The 21,100-nt window shown below is 34.5% G+C and overlaps 4 protein-coding genes and 1 long non-coding RNA gene across 5 annotated transcripts; 2 read left to right on the top strand and 3 right to left on the bottom strand.

Moving 5' to 3' along the window:
* Positions 1-106: 106 nt before the first annotated feature.
* Positions 107-3,197, bottom strand: LOC104249008 (glutathione S-transferase-like). The gene is made up of 3 exons (XM_009805369.2): positions 2,921-3,197; positions 2,789-2,837; positions 107-838 (listed from the first exon to the last, which is right to left on the bottom strand). The coding sequence occupies exons 1-3, from the start codon at positions 3,071-3,073 to the stop codon at positions 375-377; spliced, it is 666 nt and encodes a 221-aa protein (XP_009803671.1). The 5' UTR covers positions 3,074-3,197; the 3' UTR covers positions 107-374.
* Positions 3,198-6,912: 3,715 nt separating this feature from the next.
* On the top strand, positions 6,913-8,880 carry LOC138879568 (uncharacterized). The gene is made up of 4 exons (XM_070159184.1): positions 6,913-7,505; positions 7,872-8,245; positions 8,353-8,421; positions 8,513-8,880. Exons 1-4 carry the CDS (start codon positions 6,913-6,915, stop codon positions 8,878-8,880), a joined length of 1,404 nt encoding a protein of 467 aa, XP_070015285.1.
* Positions 8,881-8,916: 36 nt separating this feature from the next.
* On the top strand, positions 8,917-9,899 carry LOC138879567 (uncharacterized). Its single transcript, XM_070159183.1, has 2 exons — positions 8,917-9,123; positions 9,552-9,899. The coding sequence occupies exons 1-2, from the start codon at positions 8,917-8,919 to the stop codon at positions 9,897-9,899; spliced, it is 555 nt and encodes a 184-aa protein (XP_070015284.1).
* Positions 9,900-12,933: 3,034 nt separating this feature from the next.
* LOC138880387 (uncharacterized) lies at positions 12,934-13,727 on the bottom strand. Its single transcript, XR_011403022.1, has 3 exons — positions 13,640-13,727; positions 13,414-13,557; positions 12,934-13,065 (listed from the first exon to the last, which is right to left on the bottom strand). It is a non-coding gene; the product is annotated as an uncharacterized lncRNA (long non-coding RNA).
* A 2,827-nt stretch (positions 13,728-16,554) lies between these two features.
* On the bottom strand, positions 16,555-20,865 carry LOC104226136 (mechanosensitive ion channel protein 8-like). Its single transcript, XM_009778030.2, has 5 exons — positions 18,995-20,865; positions 18,531-18,654; positions 17,744-18,037; positions 17,459-17,661; positions 16,555-17,129 (listed from the first exon to the last, which is right to left on the bottom strand). The coding sequence occupies exons 1-5, from the start codon at positions 20,368-20,370 to the stop codon at positions 16,844-16,846; spliced, it is 2,283 nt and encodes a 760-aa protein (XP_009776332.1). The 5' UTR covers positions 20,371-20,865; the 3' UTR covers positions 16,555-16,843.
* Positions 20,866-21,100: the final 235 nt, after the last annotated feature.

Genomic DNA, 21,100 nt, shown 5'->3' with positions numbered 1-21,100 from the left:
AAGAGACAGAGCAAGTAGGATCTAAAGATATTCGAGAATGTGTTTATTTGATAAACCTTAAGATGTAGGGTAGCACAAATTAATCTTTCTGAGAAAAAACAATAACTTTCTTGTAGGAGAGTTGCTGGGATTGATTCATAACAAGTCCAGAATATTGTGATCACATCTCAAATAAACTTCACGATAATCGCCTTGATCTGTTTGTAGACTATCATTATTAAACCTACAAATGTAGCTGTAGAGAGTATAAACTAGTAATCATTATTCAACCCACAGATGTAGATGTAGTTAGTCTAGCCGGAGAACATAAAACTCGCAACATGACAAACAACAGAGCAATACACTCTTTGAAAAACAAATGGTTTCAGCAAGTCTTATGAGGGAGGGGGTGAGGTCTGCATTTCAACTACCTTCTTCCACGATTCTCTGCTAGATATCTCATCCCACCACCTTCCCACGTTCTTTCTTGAAGTGAAGAGCTCTGCTCTATCTGTCCCGTTTACCAAATATTGGATGTTTGGAAGGTGAGAGAGATCGGCCAATGTGAACTCATCTCCGGCCAAGTACTGATTCTCACCAAGCCTCTTCTCATACACATCAAGCACTTTTTTTAGCTTCTCTTCATTCTGTCTGATCAAGTTCTTGTCTTGTTTGATCTTCATTCGCGGTGCAAAAGCCAACTGGAATACGAGAATTGAACTTGGCGGATTGAAGCTTTGTCCTTCTGCTTCTATCCATTGATCTATAGATGCTTTCTCTAACGGGTTTGTTCCGTACAGCCCCTTGTTCCCTTGATGTCCATATTTGTCACATATGTACCTATTTATAGATCTGGATTCTGGGTTTACCAAACACAAGACAGAAAACAATGTAAAAAACAAACTCCATACCATTATAATCATCATCAACACGTTATAAAACCTTAATTCCATATTAATAAACATCATGAACAGCAATTAAGACCCAAATCCACACTAGCATAAGTATCGTGAGCAACAACGAAAGAACTAAATTCCATATATAAGCATTATGAAACAGTTTAAATACACAAATTTGCATACTAGTATGTGTAAGCATCATGAACAACAATGCAAGACCGGGTCATTCATACTAGTATAACTATACAGGATAAGTATCATCAAGTAGTATCATGTTTTGGAAAGTAAACCCAAATTTCTTGTTGATTGACAATGGAATACATGCATGATGCATGAACCCTACAGTATACAGATTACAGTTGGAAACAAGCAAAAGGTCTGCACGTGAAAGGGATAAGTATAAGTGGTTATTTATGATAAACCCTGAACCAAAAGATTGCATATGTGATAAGGAGCAGGTCTTCTCATTTGAAGAGAACTTTACCCAAGATAAGGTTAAAGTTATTTAGAACTCTTTCACCAAGGAAGTAAGGCAATAGACTTCTAGTTACTCTTTATTTACTAACTTCATATATATCAGCGGTGTTCTCTTTTACTAACACATACTGAAGCAAATGAGTTTGATGAGTTTAATGAAATGTTTGGGAAAAATCCTACTGGATAGTAGGTCGTGATTTTCACCTTGTGAGCCGAGTGTTTTCCATGTAAAAATCACTGTATTCTTTACTTTATGCATCACTTTATTCTGCAACTGTGGTATAAAAATACATAAAGAACCAGGTTCTTCAATAAATCAGTGCACGCGAAAATTGGGTACCATACTAAGCACCTTTCTTGTGTGGCATTGAAGTATAAAACATCATTGCTTATTATAATAAGCATCATCAACAACAGTGTAAGACCCAAATTCCATCTTAGTATAACCTAGGAGGGGCAAAATGGTTAAAAGAAAACAACCACCCATATTATCCACTAAAAAATGGGTTGGATAATGAACTTTTTCTAAACGGGTCAAATATGGATAAGAGTCATATTATCCATTTTGAAAATGGATAACCAATAGGTCTAACTTTTATATTTATAAAGGCTCAAATTGGGGGTTCCTCAAGTTAGGGAGACTAATAGCCCGTTTGGCCAAACTGCAAAAATCAACTTATTTTGAGAAGTGTTTTTTTTCAAAAGTGCTTTTCTCAAAAGTACTTTTGGTGAGAAGCAGTTTGTGTTTGGCTAATTAGTTTGAAAAACACTTTTAAGCAGCAATTAGTGTTTGACCAAGCTTTAAAAAACTGCTTCTAAGTGTATTTTTCTCAAAAGTGTTTCTCAAAAAAGTACTTTTGGAGAGAAGCTACTTTTTTCTGCTTCTCCAAAACTGCTTCTGCTTCTCCTCAAAAGTACTTTTTTTCCTTCCAGAAGCTTGGCCAAACACCTCAATTTTTGGCCAAAAGTGCTTTTGGCAAAAAAAAAAAAAAATACTTTTGGCAAAAAATAAGCTTGGCCAAACAGGCTATAAGAATTCTCCCAAAAGTGATCATATGCAAAAAGTTATGAAAAATATAGTTACCCATATTATCAGTCAGTTAACCCTTTTTTATCCTTATTAAATATGGGTCTGGTCGGATAATTTATCCATTTTTTTGTTACCCGCCTTCGACCCGAATCATATCCGACCCGACACACCCGGTTGCCGCTCCTAGCATAACCATACAAAAAGAACAAGACACAAATTGTGCACCAGTACATCCTACCATATAATCCAAGAATTCTTGGCAAATGCAGTTTAAAAATCCAAATTTTAGACTGGAACTGCCAAGAGAGTTTTCCACCCATACTTCCAGGGCTGTATGCTGCAAGTTTGGGAGGACAGGTGTATTTAGAAAATGGGGAAGATATAGGACTAGAAGTGTAATTACCAAACAGAGTGATGTTCTCGTCTTGAAAAGCTGGGACTTGTCCAAAGGGCTGTTTAAAATTAGGATAATATTAAGAGATAAACAGAGTAGATAAATTGTTTCAAAAAAAAAAAACAGAGTCTAAACACTTACCTGAATTTTGAGATAGTCAGGTTTCTTATGTTCCCCTTTGGCCATATTAACTGGGAGAAGCTGAAAGTGGACATCTTTTTCAAGAAGACAAGCTAGAACTCTTGAGACTGCAGTTGACAAAGTCGGTCCATATACTTTGACTGGAGAAGCCATCTGAAAAAGCTACATAAAAATCAAGAAAGTAGTGGGTTTTGTTCCTTCTTTGTTATACTCTTCAGTGGGCTACATTCCTTGCACTCTATCCTTTTCTTTACGAGCACGAGCATGGTTAAGCGGGGCCACAAATTTTAATTTTTTAAAGCGATATAGGTGATAGGTCTGGCTAAAATATTAATGTGATACAACTAACGTTGGGGATACATGTTAGTGCTCCTCGTGTCCATTTTTGCAAAGAAAGCTATAATCAACTTTGTGGCTATGAGCTCACCCCGGTAATTATAAATTTGTATACTAAAATCGACAAAGTCATCGCTCAATATTTAGTAAAGGACTACTATTAACAACCTTTGTCCATTTTACCGATATTGTGAGGGGATGAATTCACCTTTAAGTAACCGTATGCGATACGAATTTTAAAGAGCAAACTTCATTTATGACCGTTCAACACTAAATTAAGACAATCGCTAGCCTATTAAATTTGACTGCACGCAAAAAAATGCGCTAACCCATTTGATTAACTCTTCAAGTTGCAAAGTACAGTTTTTAATCTATTCTGAGATGTGAACATAGATAGGTAACATGAGTCTTGTGAGTTGTGATTAGAGTAACACGATTATACTCTTTTATTTTTCGAAGCTATCTAAAAAAATACTTTAGCCAGCTTTATTTTTCCACAAATTAATATTTTTTAAATTTTCAAAATATTAAACTATTTGCAGTTCAATTTTTTTTTGAGATATTTTCTGAATCAAAGTAAGTTTTTATTACTTTAAATAATTCATTTGCTTTCATTAATATCATAGTAATTCAAATAATTAATTTAACACACATTCAAATACCAATAATACAGATCAAAGGGGGTAACAACATATGTCATACACTAGCCGGTGGAGTATATCACTTATGGTAGGAAAGGAATGCAAGAATCTTCAAGGCTAACGGATAGTCTGCAGATCAAGTGATTAAGCAATTAGCAAGAGAAATTCATATTAGAGCTTGTAGAGTTAGAAGATTGGATAGATGTATGAAAAATTTGAACTTTTATCCATAGGCAATAGAGTTGTGTAGATGAGACTGTGTAGAGATGATATGCAGTAAGTTTGAGACTTATGTCCAAACTGCTGCTTTCCAGGTTTTGCGATGGTTATGATTGAAATTTTGATGAAATAAAATATAATATAATTACCAAAAAAAAAAATATATCATAATTCATTAGAGAGTAATTTCGTTTAATATGTTTCATGAAAAAAAGGCTTTATATTCAATATCAGTGTTTTAAAAAGCGTAGGCGTAAGGCGAGGCGTTTTACATATGCCTCAGCGAGGCGTAAGCCCCGAGGCACCGGGCGTAAGCCCCATAGGTTTTAATTTTTAATATTTTATAAAATAATATAATTATAGTAAATATTTATAAACTGGTAAAATTGCATAAAAAATAAAGAAAACTATATATGTATATATATATATATGTGTGTGTGCGCGCGCGCGCGCGCGTGCTTCATCCCCCAAAAAAAACTAGCCAAAACAATCTATTATACGTTACTTAGAAGCTCAAGTATCTTGAGTCGAAAAGAATAAAGTTTTCTACATGAATGAACAAAAAGGATGATTAACCTGCAATTTGAACTTTGGATTTGCTGCTTTGAAGGAGAATGGAGTTCTCTTTGTATTTGTAAAAAAAATGAATATTCGTTGCTTTTGAGAGATATTAGCAGACTCGCGGACAAGATAAAGAATTGGGAAAGACCATGAATTGGGGCTTCAATTAATAAAAAAGGTCTTAATTTTTAAATTTAATGCATTTCAGTTCCTTTTAAAACTTTTGAGTAATTACCAAGCTGAATTTTGAAAATTTGGATATTACATGAAAGACTTATTCAACAAATTTTATTTTAATTTGAAAAAATCTTTGAGGCTTACGTCTCACTAAAAAAATGCACCCGGAGCGCCTGGGTATACGCCCCGAATTGCTGGGCGTACGCCTCTTGAGACTTTTACCCCACACCATCGCCCCGGGGCATTTTTGGTGCACCTCGCCCTGAAAACGCCTTTTAAAACACTGTTCAATATCAACCATATTATGTTTGTTTTCAAAAGGTGTTGAAATTTTTTCAAGACACTTCTTCAATTTTGAATTTTTTTTGGGAAATTTATTTTCATCTCATTCTAAGACAAAGCACCACCTTAACATCTCTATAATTGCAACTTGAATAGAGTAACATGAGTCTTGTGAGTTATGATTCAATACAATTACTTTAATCTTTTTGTGAGGTGGACCTATTGTTTTTGTTCATTACCGTTCTCTGATTTTTGTTTTAATAGAAATGTCAATAGCTTCTTAATTATTTTTTATACAAAATAGTCTATACACGTTGGATAGATAAGGTTAAGGTAAAAGAATAATATATATACGTTTTTATACATAATGCAAAAATCTATACACGTTGATAGATAAAAATGCTCGGGATACAAAATAGACCGTCACTATACAAAATAGACTATTACTATACAAAATATATACAAAATACACTGTCACTATACAAAATAGGTTGTCACTATACAAAATATATATAAAATAAACAACCACTATACAAAATATAAACAATAGACTATCATTATACAAAATATATACAAAATAGCATGTTACTATACAAAATATATAAAAAAATAGACTGTCACTATACAATTTATATACAATAGACTGTATATCCAAAATAGACTGTCATTATACAAAATATATATAAAATAGATGGTCACTATACAAAAAATATACAAAATAGACTGTCACCATACAAAAAATATACAAAATAGACTGTCATTATACAAAAAAAAAATACAAAATAGACTGTCACTATACAAACAATATACAAAATAGATATTTGGGGCTATTAAATATAATATGTTTGGGCCGAAGTTCAAAAATAGCCAGATTTACAACTGGTCGTTCAAAAATAGCCCAGTTTCAAAAGTAATCGAAATTTAGTCACTTTTCATGTAAAGATAAATCTGAGCGAAAACACTGTTTAAAACCCGAAAAATACGCCAGTATATTATACTGAAGTTCCAGCATAAGTATACTAGAACTCCAGCATAATATACTGGAGTTCCAGCAAGTATAATTGTCCAGTATAATATACTGGAGTCCGCAAATTATACTGGTCCAGCATAATATGCTGGAGTTCATACACAGGTGCACCGAACTCCAGTATATTATGCTGGACCGGTCTCTGTTGCAGCAAAATAGTGACAATTTTTCATTGACTTCGTAAACGCTGGCTATTTTTGAATGACCAGTCCGAAAACTGGCTATACCATGCTATTTTTACGAAAAAACATGGGCTATTAAAATTTGAGAATTTTTCACAAAGCACCATCTTTTAGTCCTAATTAGCCATTAATAGAAACCCTTTGCTATATTACGTCCTATAGATATCTTTTATGCAATTCTATAATGTATTTAATGTATTTAAGGTAGTGTATTTAATAATACAACAAAAATTAGCGGCGTACAAAAAGGAAATCCAGTTAATCCTGATATGTATTTACTTGTATTCAAACGTATGTAGCGCTAAATACGTAACGTATCTGTGCAATATCTGGGTCGACGAAGATGTTAAAAACGGAAGGAAATCAAATCAATTCTGATTTTCCTAATTTTACTCAACAAACTTAAAAGTTATCCCATCAATCTGTATTCTTCGCAAAGTCAGAAATACAGAAACGTGAAAGAAGCGAAGAAACAGAGCAACTTGCTTCTATATTGTGCGATTTTCTTCTCCTCCTTATCGATTGATACAAATTATATACAAAAGAAGGTATAACTCTTCTATATATATGGCAAGCTTGACAGTTTTGTTGCGTCATTCTGGAAAGTGGAACAATGAGGGTAATTATATCGACTTTTCCATTGAGGGAATACTGATTGAGTATGCTTCCTTTAATGATCTAGTTGGTTCAATTTCTAATCAACTGGGTATAGATTTGAGCACAAATACCATTAAAATACAATACAATGTTGAAGGCAATCGCACGCCAATGGAAATACACAATGATATGGGTTACAGAGTGTATGTAAAATTGAAAAAAGAGAACAAAGAATTTGGGATGTATCCTCTGTGCATTACAACTATGGAAAAAGAGCTTATCTCCAGAGATGGTTTAAATCAAGGCGACATTGTGCAGATAGACGAAGCAGTTCAAATGTACGATTCCGATACAGATGATACACTAGCTATAGAACTTGCCAATTCAGGAGAAGCGATTGGAGTGTTCGAACTCCACAAGGATTTGATAATTTCAAAAAATAATCAAAAGGAGGTTATGGATGGACAAGTTTATAAGGATAAGGCTACATTGAAAGAGGTGATGAAGAATTATGCTATAGCTCAAAGGTTTCAATTCCGTGTTGATCGGTCTAATACTGTCAGGTTTGATGTTTGTTTAACTTTGTTGTATTTAGTTGTAGTTGTGTGTTTCCTCCAGATGATGAACACCTTTGAAAATTTATATTTGTTTAGTATTCTTAATAATATGTATTCAGGTGTATTTTACTATTGAAAAAATACAACAGTGGCTATGATTATTTTCATATTATGTCTATAATGTTACTAAGTGTTTGATTATTCATACGAATGTATTTAGTTGTATTTATTGTATTTAATCACATCTAACAATATTGGAATTCGTTAGTATACAAAATTACATATACACAGATATCAATTTGGTACTTTATGAATAGGAAGTATATATGTCAGATTCGTTAAGTTGTCTGATGTATGAACTTTTCTTTCCAGCTATGCATTAATATGTATTTCAGAAGATTGTGATTGGAGGTTTAAGGCTTCAAGCATTAACAAATCGGAATTATTCAAGGTGAGAGAATTCAATGACAACCATACATGTCCGCTGAAGGATAAAGTGTACGAGCAGCGGCATGCTAGTAGCAGCCTTATAAGTGGTATTATAAGGACAAAGCTTACAAACCATAAGAGGAAATACACTCCGAGGGACATTATTGATGACGTGAAATCAGATCTAGGTGTTGATGTTAGCTACATGTTGGCGTGGAGGGCTAAAGAAAAGGCAATGAATTTTCTTAGAGGTGAACCGGCTGATTCATACAAAAAATTACCAGGATACTTATATACAATGGATAAGACATATCCAGGTTCTCACATAACATGGAAAAATCGTCAAAGAATGAATTCATGTACATGTATATATCATTGTATGCATTTATAAGGGGGTTTGATCATTGTAGACCAATTGTTGTAGTGGACGGAAGTCATCTAAAATCCTACTACACCGGGACATTCGTTTCTGCAAGCACGTTGGATGGTGCAGGTGAGTACCTCAATAATAATACAATTTGTTAATATTTAAAGCATTGGAAAACATGTATTTAAAAACAATTATATTCAATTGTATTAAACAGGTCATATATTGCCACTAGCATACGGTGTTATTGATTTAGAGAACGATGCTGCTTGGACGTGGTTCTTTGAGCAATTCAAGATAGCATACGATGTAAGGGAAAACATGTGCATTGTTTCAGATAGAAATGAGAGCATCATTAAATCTGTATCGAGAGTGTATCCGGATTTACCGCATTGTGCTTGCATATGGCATCTATGGAATAACGTATACAAGAAATTCAAAAAGAGCCATGCCAAGTTGAGTGAGATATACTTCTCGATGGCAAAAACATACACACAAACTGAATTTGATAGTCTGATGGAGAAGGTTGAGAAGGTAGATATTAGGGTGAAAGAATACTTAGAGTTAGCTGGTTACGAAAAGTGAGCTAGGTTGTATGCACTTGTTAATAGGGGATGGACAATGACGTCAAATATCGCTGAGTCAATCAATGCAGCACTAGTTTTAGCAAGGGAATTGCCAATATATGACTTCCTCGAAGAAGTTAGGAAGATGTTTGGTCGTTGGAATTGTAGTAACCGTAAAGAAGCTACTCAGACATACAAGACGCTTGGGAAAAAATACCAGGAAATGCTGGAGTTGAATGAGACCATGTGTACCCGTATGACTGTAAGTTAATTTTTTATGGCATTGCTGTATACAACTGAATACAATTTTTTTTAGGCAGAACTACCCGTTCATTTTTATGAATATTTGCTTGAACTAGTAAATAATATAGATGAATACAGTTAAATACATGTTATTATTAAGACTGTATGCACGTGATAATGATTACAATGGAACTCAGGTGATTGATACAGTTTAAATTGATTGGAAATACCTGAATACAGTTGCTCAAAAAAGGTTGAATACAAATGCATACAAATGCAGACTGTAGAGTAATACAGTTGAATACAGTTGCTGGAATCAGCTGAATTTAACTGAAATTGGATGAAGTTGCAATTTTCGAAGTTGATAGTAACCATTTAACTCAGTAGTATATATTTGTTAATTCATGTAAATGTGTTCAAAACTTATATTTCTGTTTTTAAATGTAGGTGGTACCCTCAACTGAATTCTTACATACTGTTAACGATGGTGGGAGGAATTACACAGTCTGCCTGCTCGAGAGAAAATGTGTTTGTGGGAGATTCCAAATTGATAAATTGCCATGCCCACATGCCTGGGATGTATTGAAGAGCAAGTTTTTAATGCCTGAAGAATATTGCTCTAGCTATTACAAGTCAAGTACAATTGTAATGACATACGATGTGCCAGTGTACCCGCTACCGGACAAAAATGACTGGAATATACCAGAGTATGTTGCAGAGGAGGTTGTACTACCACCCAAATGGAAAAGACCTCCTTGGAAGGCCAAAGAAGGAGCGCGACAAAAATTTAAGTGAATTGTTGTTGCCGAAAAATCAACATTCATGTAGCATATGTGGGCAGGGAGGACATAACAAGCGAACTTGTAGGAATGCTCCACGTAATAAATAGTTGTATTCTGACATGTATTGGTGACTCGACAATTTCTCAACACTTATTATGACATTATCAGCTATAATAAATTCTTTTTTCGAAGTAATATATTGTGGAATGACTTTCGTTAATATTTTCTGAATTTATTTAGTTGAATTATTTCTATATATATAAATATATATGAAGTGGCTGTGAGAGTATCTTAGTATAGTTGAATACAACTATATCAATTCTTTAATACAGGTGAATACAACATGTTGAACATAGTTGAATATAGGTTAATAATACAGTTTAATTCAATTGACTTTGGAGGAATACACTGTAATACAGTTGAATACAAATCTGGACAGCTGGTTGAAACAGTTGAATTTAACTGCCATTGGATGAATACAGGTAACTCAATTGTTCAATACATTTGAATACAACATGTTCAATAATGTTGACTATAGGTTAATAATACAGTTCAATTAAATTGACTATAGCTGAATACATATGAAATCAGAGAAAAATACAGCTAAATACAGCTGAATAATACAACTAAATACAAGTTAATAAATATAACTTGTATTGTTTCTAGTCAATTCAAAGTTACATCTGAATAGATGCAGCTGAATATACTTGCATACCAACTGTAGACAACTGATAAATACACTTTAATACAACTGAATTGAACTGAATAATATAGATTAATACAACCAGCTAAACAGAATAATACAACTAAATACAACTACTTAATACTGAAAGATAAAGTTGATCTTATGCAGCTGAATACAAATAAAAAATTGGCATTAACAAAAATCATTCAGCATACATAAAGTTTCAGAAATTGTAACTAACATGTGCATTAACTAAAACCTGTTCAAGCAAACTTAACCAAATTTCAGCATGTAAGTAAATAGCATCTACGACCAAAACCACTACAATCAGTATCATTGTTCAAGCTAAACTCAAAAAAAAACCTAAAGCTATTCTAAAACTATCTGCATCTTTGCCTCCGACTCAGAGATTTGCCTTTCAATCTTTGAAGGTGCTTCACTCTCGCTTATTGCATCAGCATCTATCTTGCACATAGCATAGTCCCATAACAGAGCACCATATCTTTGACGGAGAAGAGTGGCATCAAATGGTGTTTTTTGTGTAATCTCTCCAATAGTGCTCAGAAACTCCGCGAAGGCTGCAACATGCACTCCACAATCCCTAAAAAATAATTGATTGAAACATAATATAAAATAATTAATACAATTAGATTTGTATAAAACATATAAGAATGATGATTGGATACTTACATGCTGCCCGCTTTCTGTTGAGGCAGATTTGGAACGAAGATAACTTCAAAAGGTTCGTTATGATCCTTGTTTGTGTATGCGGGATAAGCATACCAGTCAATGGCTTGACTATCTCTGTAAAATCCACTAATTGACAGATACAGAGGTAGTAGCTTAGCTAGCTTTACAATCTCAGAGACTATATATGCATCATGACCGGAAGACGTGTACGAGTCGTACACTATCTATCTTTGAAAGTCACAACAACCAACACCCAATGAAGTTTTTCCTTCAAGTTCACTGGTATCAAGACATTATCCACTGTATGCCAGGGTACATTAGCATGCAATCTGTAGCCCCTAATATACTCACATACAATGTGTTCTTGTTTGGATACATTAGCATTACTATCTGTATCTTCATACCTGTCATATATTTCAGCTATTCTTGTCTTGAATATACAATCAACAGTAGTAAACGTGAAGTCCCTATGCTGATTGTACTTGCCCATCTTTTGCAGATAGTAGAATATGACATCCATATGCTATAAACAAAAGAGGTTGGTAGATAGTGTGAGTTTATTTGCTTCAACTAAGAAATAATATATATGAATACCTCAATACAGATGCTAAAATTTTTTTGAATACAAATGAATACAGAAAATAGAGGAATACACTGTAATACAGGTGAATACAACTGTATTTAGATTATGGACTACAGTTGAATTCAACTGACATTGAATGAATACAACTAATCCAATTCCTTAATATAGGTGAATACAACATGTAGAATAGAGTTGAATATAGGTTAATAATACAGTTCAATTCAACTGACTTTGGTGGAATACAGTGTAATACAGTTGAATACAGATCTGGACAGCTGGTTGAAACAGTTGAATTTAACTGCCATTGGATGAATACAGGTAACTCAATTGTTCAATACAGTTGAATACAACAGTTTCAATAAAGTTAATTATAGGTTAATAATACAGTTTAATTCAATTGACTATAGCTGAATACATAGGAAATCAGAGAAAAATACAGCTGAATACAACTGAATAATACAACTAAATACAAGTTAATAAAACAACATGTTATTATTTAAAGATAAGATTATCATTTTTGGGAAAGACTTACATTGTCATCCCATAACTTCCCGTAAATGGATAGAAGGTAAAACCAGTTTTTGGAATCAACTTGATAAACTCCAAAATCCAATGGAATGTGAAGTATAGACTTGTTTTTCTTGTAATGGTTGTCGAGATTACCTCTACAAGTATGATATAAAACTCATTATGTACATACCTTAAAAAAAATGAAAACATAATACAATGAACGGGGGAAAACTCACTTCTGATCATGTCTTGCTAGAAGACCTTCACGAACCCACTTGTCATATTCTTGAATGAGTAACATAGGATGTGGCGCCGTTATTGGATCTTCCTCAAACGGGTGTCTTTTCTCAAAGATGGTTGTCAACTTTACAGAGGAACATGCTGTAAATTGAATTTGTGTTTATGGACTACTATAAATGATTCAATCACGATGAATGCTGAATATTACGTTTGTAAAATCACTTACCTCCTGAGTCGAAGTTAGACTGATAAGGGCGAAGAGTTCCATCTACTTGGTCGCCTATTTCGTTGAGGTTGCACTGGTGTGGCTTCATCTTTTTTTGCACTGGCGTGAACAACTATTCTAGTTTCTGGAATTTGACTGGGTAGAAACTTGTCGTCCAGTTCAAATTGAGAAACATAGAATTCTTTAGATACATCCTCTTGGTTTGTGGTAGATGGTATGATGGACGGTACCTCTGAAATAGTTTTCTGGTAGTTGTATGTATCATTGTTAGCATGGTAACTTAATGTTAGAAAAAGATTAAATACATATAAGTAGCTAATATACATTACAGAAAATGCAGATTAACCAAGCAGAATACATGTAAATACAGTTGAAATAAAAATAAATACAGCAGTTTAAAGTGATATTACAGATTAAGTGTAACACAGTTATGAATACATCTAAAAAAATATGCTCAATATGTTAAGATTTAAAAGTCAGAATACATATATATAGAGCTGAATAACAGTTAAATACAATAGTAAAATGGTTAGATTAAAACATATATGAATACAGCTAAATACATATGTTCAATATGATAACTGCTTTTATACCTCATTATTATCTCCGACATCTGTGTCAATGCCACCATCATGTCTCACTATGGGTTCAGTTTGCTGATTTTGTTGAAGATGGTCTGAAAGCATCTTGAAGTTATCATTGATCAATGTCCTTAGAGACTTGAACTCTCCAATAACCTTAACAGTACAAAATAGTTAGAAAAATACTAAAACACATAGCTATCAAACTTTATTGATTAATCAGTGGGTAAATACTCACGTATTCTTTGAATGATTTTAGGTCTTTCCTCAAAGAAGATACTTCCTCATTTTGGCCTTCTGGGAGCTGATGGTCATGCACAAGTTTATGTCCAATATCAGAAACACAAACAAGAGGGACTTTGGGCTGATATTCTAGTTCTTTTGTAGGAATCTTGGGTTGTTCCTTGACCTTCTTATGTGGCGGTGATGAAGATGGACCAACACTTTCAACATGTTTCTTCTTAGATTGAAGATTGGGTGTAGGAGAAAAGTCATCTGTATCCTGTCCCGATTTGTCTGAATGCGCAGGAGTAGGTATTTTCTCAATATCGGCGCACACTTGAGGAACCTGAATAACAGCAAGCTCTATATCTAGAGGAGTGATGTCCTTGAACACAATCTGTGAACAAAAATAAGTTATGACTTACAAAAAACATATTAATGCATAACTGTATAATGCTACATTCAGGTGTATTTAACTCTGTTGTATTTAGAATGTATTAATATGTATGCAAGTATTCATGTATATAAGCTTATGAATCCAATGTATATTACAGTAGGCTTTCCCTCTAACTGAATGCAAATGTATGCAAATTATAGATGTATTTGTGTTCAATTATCTTCAGAATATTGATAACATTTGTATATTACCGTGTTTCCGGTGTCTTTGAACATGCCGTTCGTCAGATAAGAAAATGTTGGCTGATTTCCGGTGGTTCTCCAATTGAGTATTCTGGGGACCACGTCGCAGACTCGGACTGCAATTTTGGAACCAACAGAAGAACAACACTCATAAAACCACACCTGCATAGCTAGGGGCATCCCAGCTATCCTGTAATACTTCTTCAAAGCATCCATCTTCTTGCTAATCGAGTTTATCAACAACTCAAATGCTTTAATACCCCAATGAAATTCAGAATAGCGCCCACTCTCTACTAAGTCAAAATCTAACCTCGGTATTGTTGCACTATTCTTCTCAGATGAAAATATAAAGGTGTGGATGAAATACGACAAAGATATCTTCAAAGTATCCTCATCATTGTCGGGGCCCATGTCTTGTCATTGAAGCATTGTCTCAAGTGTTTCTTCTTTACAATATTAGCACTTCCAAAATAAGTCGCAATAAGCCGGTTAGGAGGAGTTTCACTAAACTTAAAATCTTCATCTTTACCTACACATTTGAGGCCAGTCACAAGCGCAAACTCCCTTAATGTGAAATGTAATTCAGTACCATTGATGTATACTGCAAATACATTGTTTGGAGTGCCGTTTAACTATCGAGCCATAAAGCATCTGAAGAGTTGATGTTGAACATCAAATCGCTTCATTTGAAGAAATGAGCCAAAGCATGTATTGCCGAATTGTTGGAACTGATCGGGAGTAAGATTATCTTTTAGCTGGGATACTATATCAGTGTTAGTGTAACTACTAATATGGGGTGCTAATTTTGGCTGGTGTTTCACAAACAAATCAATTCCCTGCAATGAACATTGAAAGATACATGTTAATACAGATGAATACATTGCAAAAATACATATTAAGTTTTTTTGGAATACATGTAAGACATGATACAGTGACAAGGCCAAATGCATGTCAGACAACTACAAACCTTTACAGAAGACTAGATACAGTGACTAGGCTAAATATATGCTAACATACTTTGTAACATACAGATATAATACAAAATATTTAAGATGAATACATATGAATACATATGAATACATTTGAGGTCAAACTGGACAATTGAATTATCGCAAATATACATTAGCAAACGCTAAATACACATGAATACATATGAATACAGGTAAGATTACATTAAAAATGAACTGTTGGAAACAACCAAATACACATGAATACATAAACATACTATAGAAGAAACAGAATACACTATACAAAAAGGTACAAAAATACAAGAAGATACATATGAATACAACAGAATACATGTAACAAATACCAATTACCTTTTGGTTTCTTGAATCTTTCATAGGTTTTTTCCTCTTTGAGCCAACTTGATTTTTGGTTTCTTTTGAAGCTTCATCAACTTGGACTTCTTTCAACTTGTCATTGTGTAATTTACTTCTTCTTTCATCAACTTTGGATGCTGATAAACCTGCAAAATCTTTCTCCGCTTGAGTCAGTTGCAACGAGAAAGAGGGCCCATCAAAATAGAGAATTTTGGTGGGTATACCTCTGGGTAGTCTGTTGAGTGGCGTTGCATCCGACATTAGAGAGAAAACTCAAAGAATCCTGGTGATTAACAATACAAATGGAAGATATATCAGAAAATTGTGTAAATTCGCTAAAAAAAACTTATAGAAACAAACTAATGAAAAAGCAACTTCGAAGTAGTTGAATTACCTACGGGGAGAAGATTTCCAAAATACAACTGTGAAGCTCTAAAAAACACTTGAGAACCAACTTGCCCGTCAAACTACGCTTGAGAACAGTTGCGAAGAAGAATGGCGTGTGGGGTGATAATGGCGGAGAAGTATACGCGATAATGGCGGAGGAGGGTTTTTGAAGTGTATGGAACGTGTGTTTGTGGGAGAAGAGGGAAAAGTGTATTGAAGAAGAGAGAGAAAAGCTGATGAGAGGAGATATACGCTAATTAGGTGAGAGAAAATAAAAAAAAATGAGATAGAAAAATATTTTGTAGCATATATTAAGCCTTAATTTTAGGATGGAACTAAATTTAAATTTTTTGCTATAAACTAAAAAGGGTATTTATAGAATGTAATATTTTAAAAGGGTATTTATAAAATATAAATAGGGTACTAACCTATTCTATAGGTGGTAAAATTTCCTTAAAATTTGAGGGACTGTAGAGGGTCATTTTCTCAATTTTAAATTAATTAGGACAGTTAATACTCGGCCTAACAATATCTTATTTACGATGATCTTATGGCCTGATAACATCTACTTACAGTCAACTAGTAACAATGAACTTGTGGCCTCTTGAACATCTAATTAGAGTTCGGATTTTAAAATTAGTAAGGGGTCTCAGGTTCAATATTACAGCATTTTCAACTGAAAAAAGACATCAAAGTTAACTATGTACACAACCATTGGCTATTAGATGAGAAACAAAAAATACTGGATCATTCACAGTTGGATTAATACTTCTCGGCCTACACCCTTCTTGAGCATTTGTAGAAAATTGCTCCAGTAACAAACCATCACAGCCCTCTTGAATGATTCTCAAATGTGTGACCTTTTCGATCAATTAAGCACAAAGTGACCAGTTAGAGGGAGCTCTGCTTGAAGACAATGGTGGCAGGGTACGAATGTTGACATCAAGAGGTAGCATACGGTATTGGATATCCAGCTCCCTGAATATTTTTACCATTTCTTCAAGCAGAAGAGCTCTCCTCGCCCATCTCTCTCCCATATCTTGGTGATTCATCGTGTGTGAGGGCCACACTGACCATTTTATTCCGTTCAAGTTCTCCACGTCCCTCATTACAATCATTGGAGCTAGGTGCCAATGATCGCTCCTGTTCTCAATATACCTGCCAGTGCAGAAGCCATAACCATAACTAATCAAAAGTACAAGAAAATTTAACAACTCCTCATGATCAAGCTAAGAAGAAAGTCAAAAGTACTATCGCTTTGTGCAGTTTACCATTAGCATGCCAAGCCAATTATATTATTACTAGTTATAACAGCAATCTTGATTCTCATATATGCACCTATAGGAGTAAGAATTCTATGGACGAATATGACAAATCAGAGTCCTTTCTGCAATATTATGATGAGCATGTTTTTCTAATGCTTAGCTAAGTGAAAAAGCAAGTGAGACCACTATAGCTCGAAGTTCCATACATATCTGTAGATATACCTTGTTATTCTCTCTTTCATCATAGCTATCTTTTCCATGGGAGTTGAGATATGAATGCAGAAATCAACTGAATCTCCCATGTCTGGACTACGGTAATAATTACTTATGGGCTTTGTCGATAGGACACTGTTTGGATATATGATCTTCTGGTTATCGTACCTTAGGAAAACTGTTGTCAGTATATTCATCTCTTCAACTACCAACTGAACAAGCATCAAAGAAATTCTTTAGCATGCATGTTAGAACACAATCAAACATACACTTTGAAACGGAAGAATTTCTTGCCTGAACTCCATCAACTTCAACGCGATCGCCTACATCAAATGGGTGCATCACAAATAAAAAGATGATTGCCTCGAATGTCGTCTTGGCTGAGTTTCCGAAGATGAATACTACCAGAAGCATCTGGGAACTCAAAAAGACCAAGAAATGTGTAGTGGCAACTCTGAGAATAAGGAGCCAGATGACCAATATGATAATTGCAACAAGGACGTTCAAGATTTGATGAAGTTTGTTTACTGCAGTCTTAGTGTCATTCAAAGACAGAGCAAGAGCCCTTCGTTCTCTAAATGCATTAACCTGGAAGGGAAATATAAAGTAAAACATTATAATCCTATCAAACTTGTGCTAATTTAGGATTATCTAAAAATAAAAAATAGCAGGAAAGGCCAAATTCCACCTCAAGTCTAGGTTTTCGATTAAAGCTCACACTCTCTTTGGATATCAATATTTCAAAGTCTCATTTACTTTTGGTTTAAATTGGTTAGGCTACATTCAGCTAGAGCATCTTTTCATAGCCGGGACACTCTTACTTCACATGCCAATCTCCATCAGTGAAATGTGAAAGTGAAAAAACTATGTTTTCTTGAAACTAGCCATCTTTGCTCATTTTGTAGCTATGATTTGAAATGAATACCAAAATTTTTTGTTCGCTACAATTTTAAGATGAGTTCGCACTAATTTATCCAAGAAAAAAGGTTGACTATTCAAGGACAACTTGCATATTCTGCATCAGCAAAAATCTGAATACAGAATGTAGGAAAGAAGAGGCAAATTGGCCTTATATACTCACCACCCAATTTTTTAAAGCCCCTTTACTTATGCCGCTGGTTTCAGTTCCACCTTCAATAAGGCGCATTATTTTCACAGCCTCATCTTCTCTCATAAAACGCATCAAGTCCTCCAGATAGATGAACCTGATGTATGGCAGTCACAGACCACCAATTAAGTAAACCAATGAGCTTGGAAAACAATAGATTATAGAACAACACAAGAGCTAAGAATATAAAAGAATTATGGGCTGTAACTTCTGGTCCAGCTTTCGCCGAAGCGGGCACTTAACATTATCCTATTTATTTTACTAACAACACGATAAGTTTCAGAAATAATAGCAGAGATATCAAATATAAACTGCAGAGCTATGATAACATAGGAATTTAAGGGCAACAACTAATTGTTGTTAGCATCAGTAGTCCGAAGAGATAGGTAAGTTACAGTGAAGGAAACTAAACTTGTCTTTTTAAGGAAAAATCTTACTTGGAGCCAGGCTTAGCCACATTGTTAAATATCTTCTTGGCTGCAGCTTTAGCCTTTTTTTCACTAGTGATCTGCACAGCCGATTCATCCTCATGAGTCGACTGTGGTAGCTTCTCATCCAAAGTTGACAGCACACCATTTCGAACCATATTCATCAGCCTTTTCATATTCCAAGCAGAAATGTTCTTCTGATTCAGTCTATGCAAATGATCTATAGTGATTCCTCCCTCCTCTTCTTTCACCTTCTCAGAAATAACCCTCGAAAATGCAGAACTCCTCGTAGTAGCAGACGTAGGACTCTTGCGTGGTGTTCCAATCGGTCTTTTTGCAAATATACTCGCCTTTAGATCAGCAGGCAATGTAGCCCCAGCACTCTGAAGTTTCTGCACTTCAGCCATAACCTTCTCTTCCTCCTCCTGCTGATCAATCTCAACCAACGGCGGCCCAGACAACGTCTCAATCACATACTGATTGAACAACGATTCTTGAATACGGTCAAAGAATGTACTAACATGAAATGACATAGCCAGCACCTTCACAAGAAGTGTTTTCAGCAACCAAATGTATGCACCAACCAAAAGACAAACCCAAATACTTGACACATAAGGTAGAACCTTCCCACCAGTCATTTTATCAACCTTCTTGTCAAAAATAGACTGCCAAGCAATCAAAACCAGACTCAACCAAATGCAATTTTGCACTGAATTTCTCAATCCATAAACGAAATATAAAACCCTTTTCCTCAACAAAAAGTTACATTCAATCAAGAAAACCACTAACCTTATCCCCCAACCAGAAACCAATCTTCCACAAATCAACACCAAAATCACTACTTCCCATTTCCACAATTCAAGCCCAAAGCCCTTTTTTTCCCTCAATACTTTAAATATAACACCGCAAACTAGAGCTGCAATAATTACAACCAAACTCACCAGCTGAAGTACAGTTAATGGACTGAACTCCAGTTTCTTGTATTCCTCAGGCAAATCCTCATCTGAAAAAGCGTCATCTTCTTCGATTTCACTATCTCTTAATAAAGCTCCAGATTTCATTGCAACATTCTGAGACCTCTGATCTTGCTCAGGTGGGTGTGGGTCCAATAGCCTTGATTTGGTCCTACTCACCAAAAGACTAGATTTTTTCCTTAAAGAAGAGCTGGAACTGTAGTGTAAAGCTTCTTCCTGGGCCATGTGTAACGGTGAATGTTGTGAAACTGGTGACTCATTCACTATGTTTAAATCTTTATTACTGTTGTTGCTGTCATTCTTGTTGAAATGGGGTTTTGAAGAAACGGACAATTCAGTTTCTTTAGGGGTTTTGGGGGATTCCCTGCTATTTATTTTCACAATAGAGTCCTCTGGTTCGGATGTACCCATGGCAAGAATGGGTTTTTTTGAGTTTGGTTCAAGAGAATTTGGTGTTATTATTCAGGGTATGAAGTAGGATCACTACAGTGATGTATTTTGGAGAGTTTTTCCATTTAGAGAAGTGGTGTTTAGTTTCAAGAAGTTAATAAAAAGGGGAAGGTGATTCTTGGCTTGTTCTGGATGATTCAGTACTCATGACCAGAAAGAATATTTACAAAAGTTAAAGAAGGAGGAATACTGCTTTAAGGGGGTGACTGATAAAAGAACAAGCTAATGACATGTTGAAGAGTTGGCAGTGAATAAAGCGGGATTTTTGTACAGAGGCAAATGTTCTCTTTGTAGTGTTTGAACGAAACGTATTAACTATTATTTCCTCAGTTTTTTGTGGTTTCGAAGATGGAGGAAGATTCTTGAAGAAAAGAAAAAAGCAAAAGATCAGGGAAGATTCCTGGTGTTCAAGACATATCCGGCATTTGCTTGCTTAAGGCAACTCATAAACCTTCCGATCCCTTTTTTTTGGGTCAAAAAGTATTTTTTCCAAAGTTAAAATATTTGGCTAAGTTTTCAAAAGAAATACTTTTAAATAGAAGTAGAAGGAGAGTTTTTGAGAGTAATAAAAAAATTAGCTTACAGAACCACTTTTTTAAAGTTTGGTCAAACATTAATTGATGTTCAAAAGTACTTTTCAAATTAATTAGTCAAACACAAATTATTTTTCATTAAAAGTACTTTTTTAAAA

The sequence above is a fragment of the Nicotiana sylvestris genome, chromosome 10 (genome assembly GCF_000393655.2).
Source record: "Nicotiana sylvestris chromosome 10, ASM39365v2, whole genome shotgun sequence".
Taxonomy (NCBI): domain Eukaryota; kingdom Viridiplantae; phylum Streptophyta; class Magnoliopsida; order Solanales; family Solanaceae; genus Nicotiana; species Nicotiana sylvestris.
The sequence above is the reverse complement of the archived record's forward strand: the minus strand, read 5'-3'. Positions and strand labels throughout refer to the sequence as shown.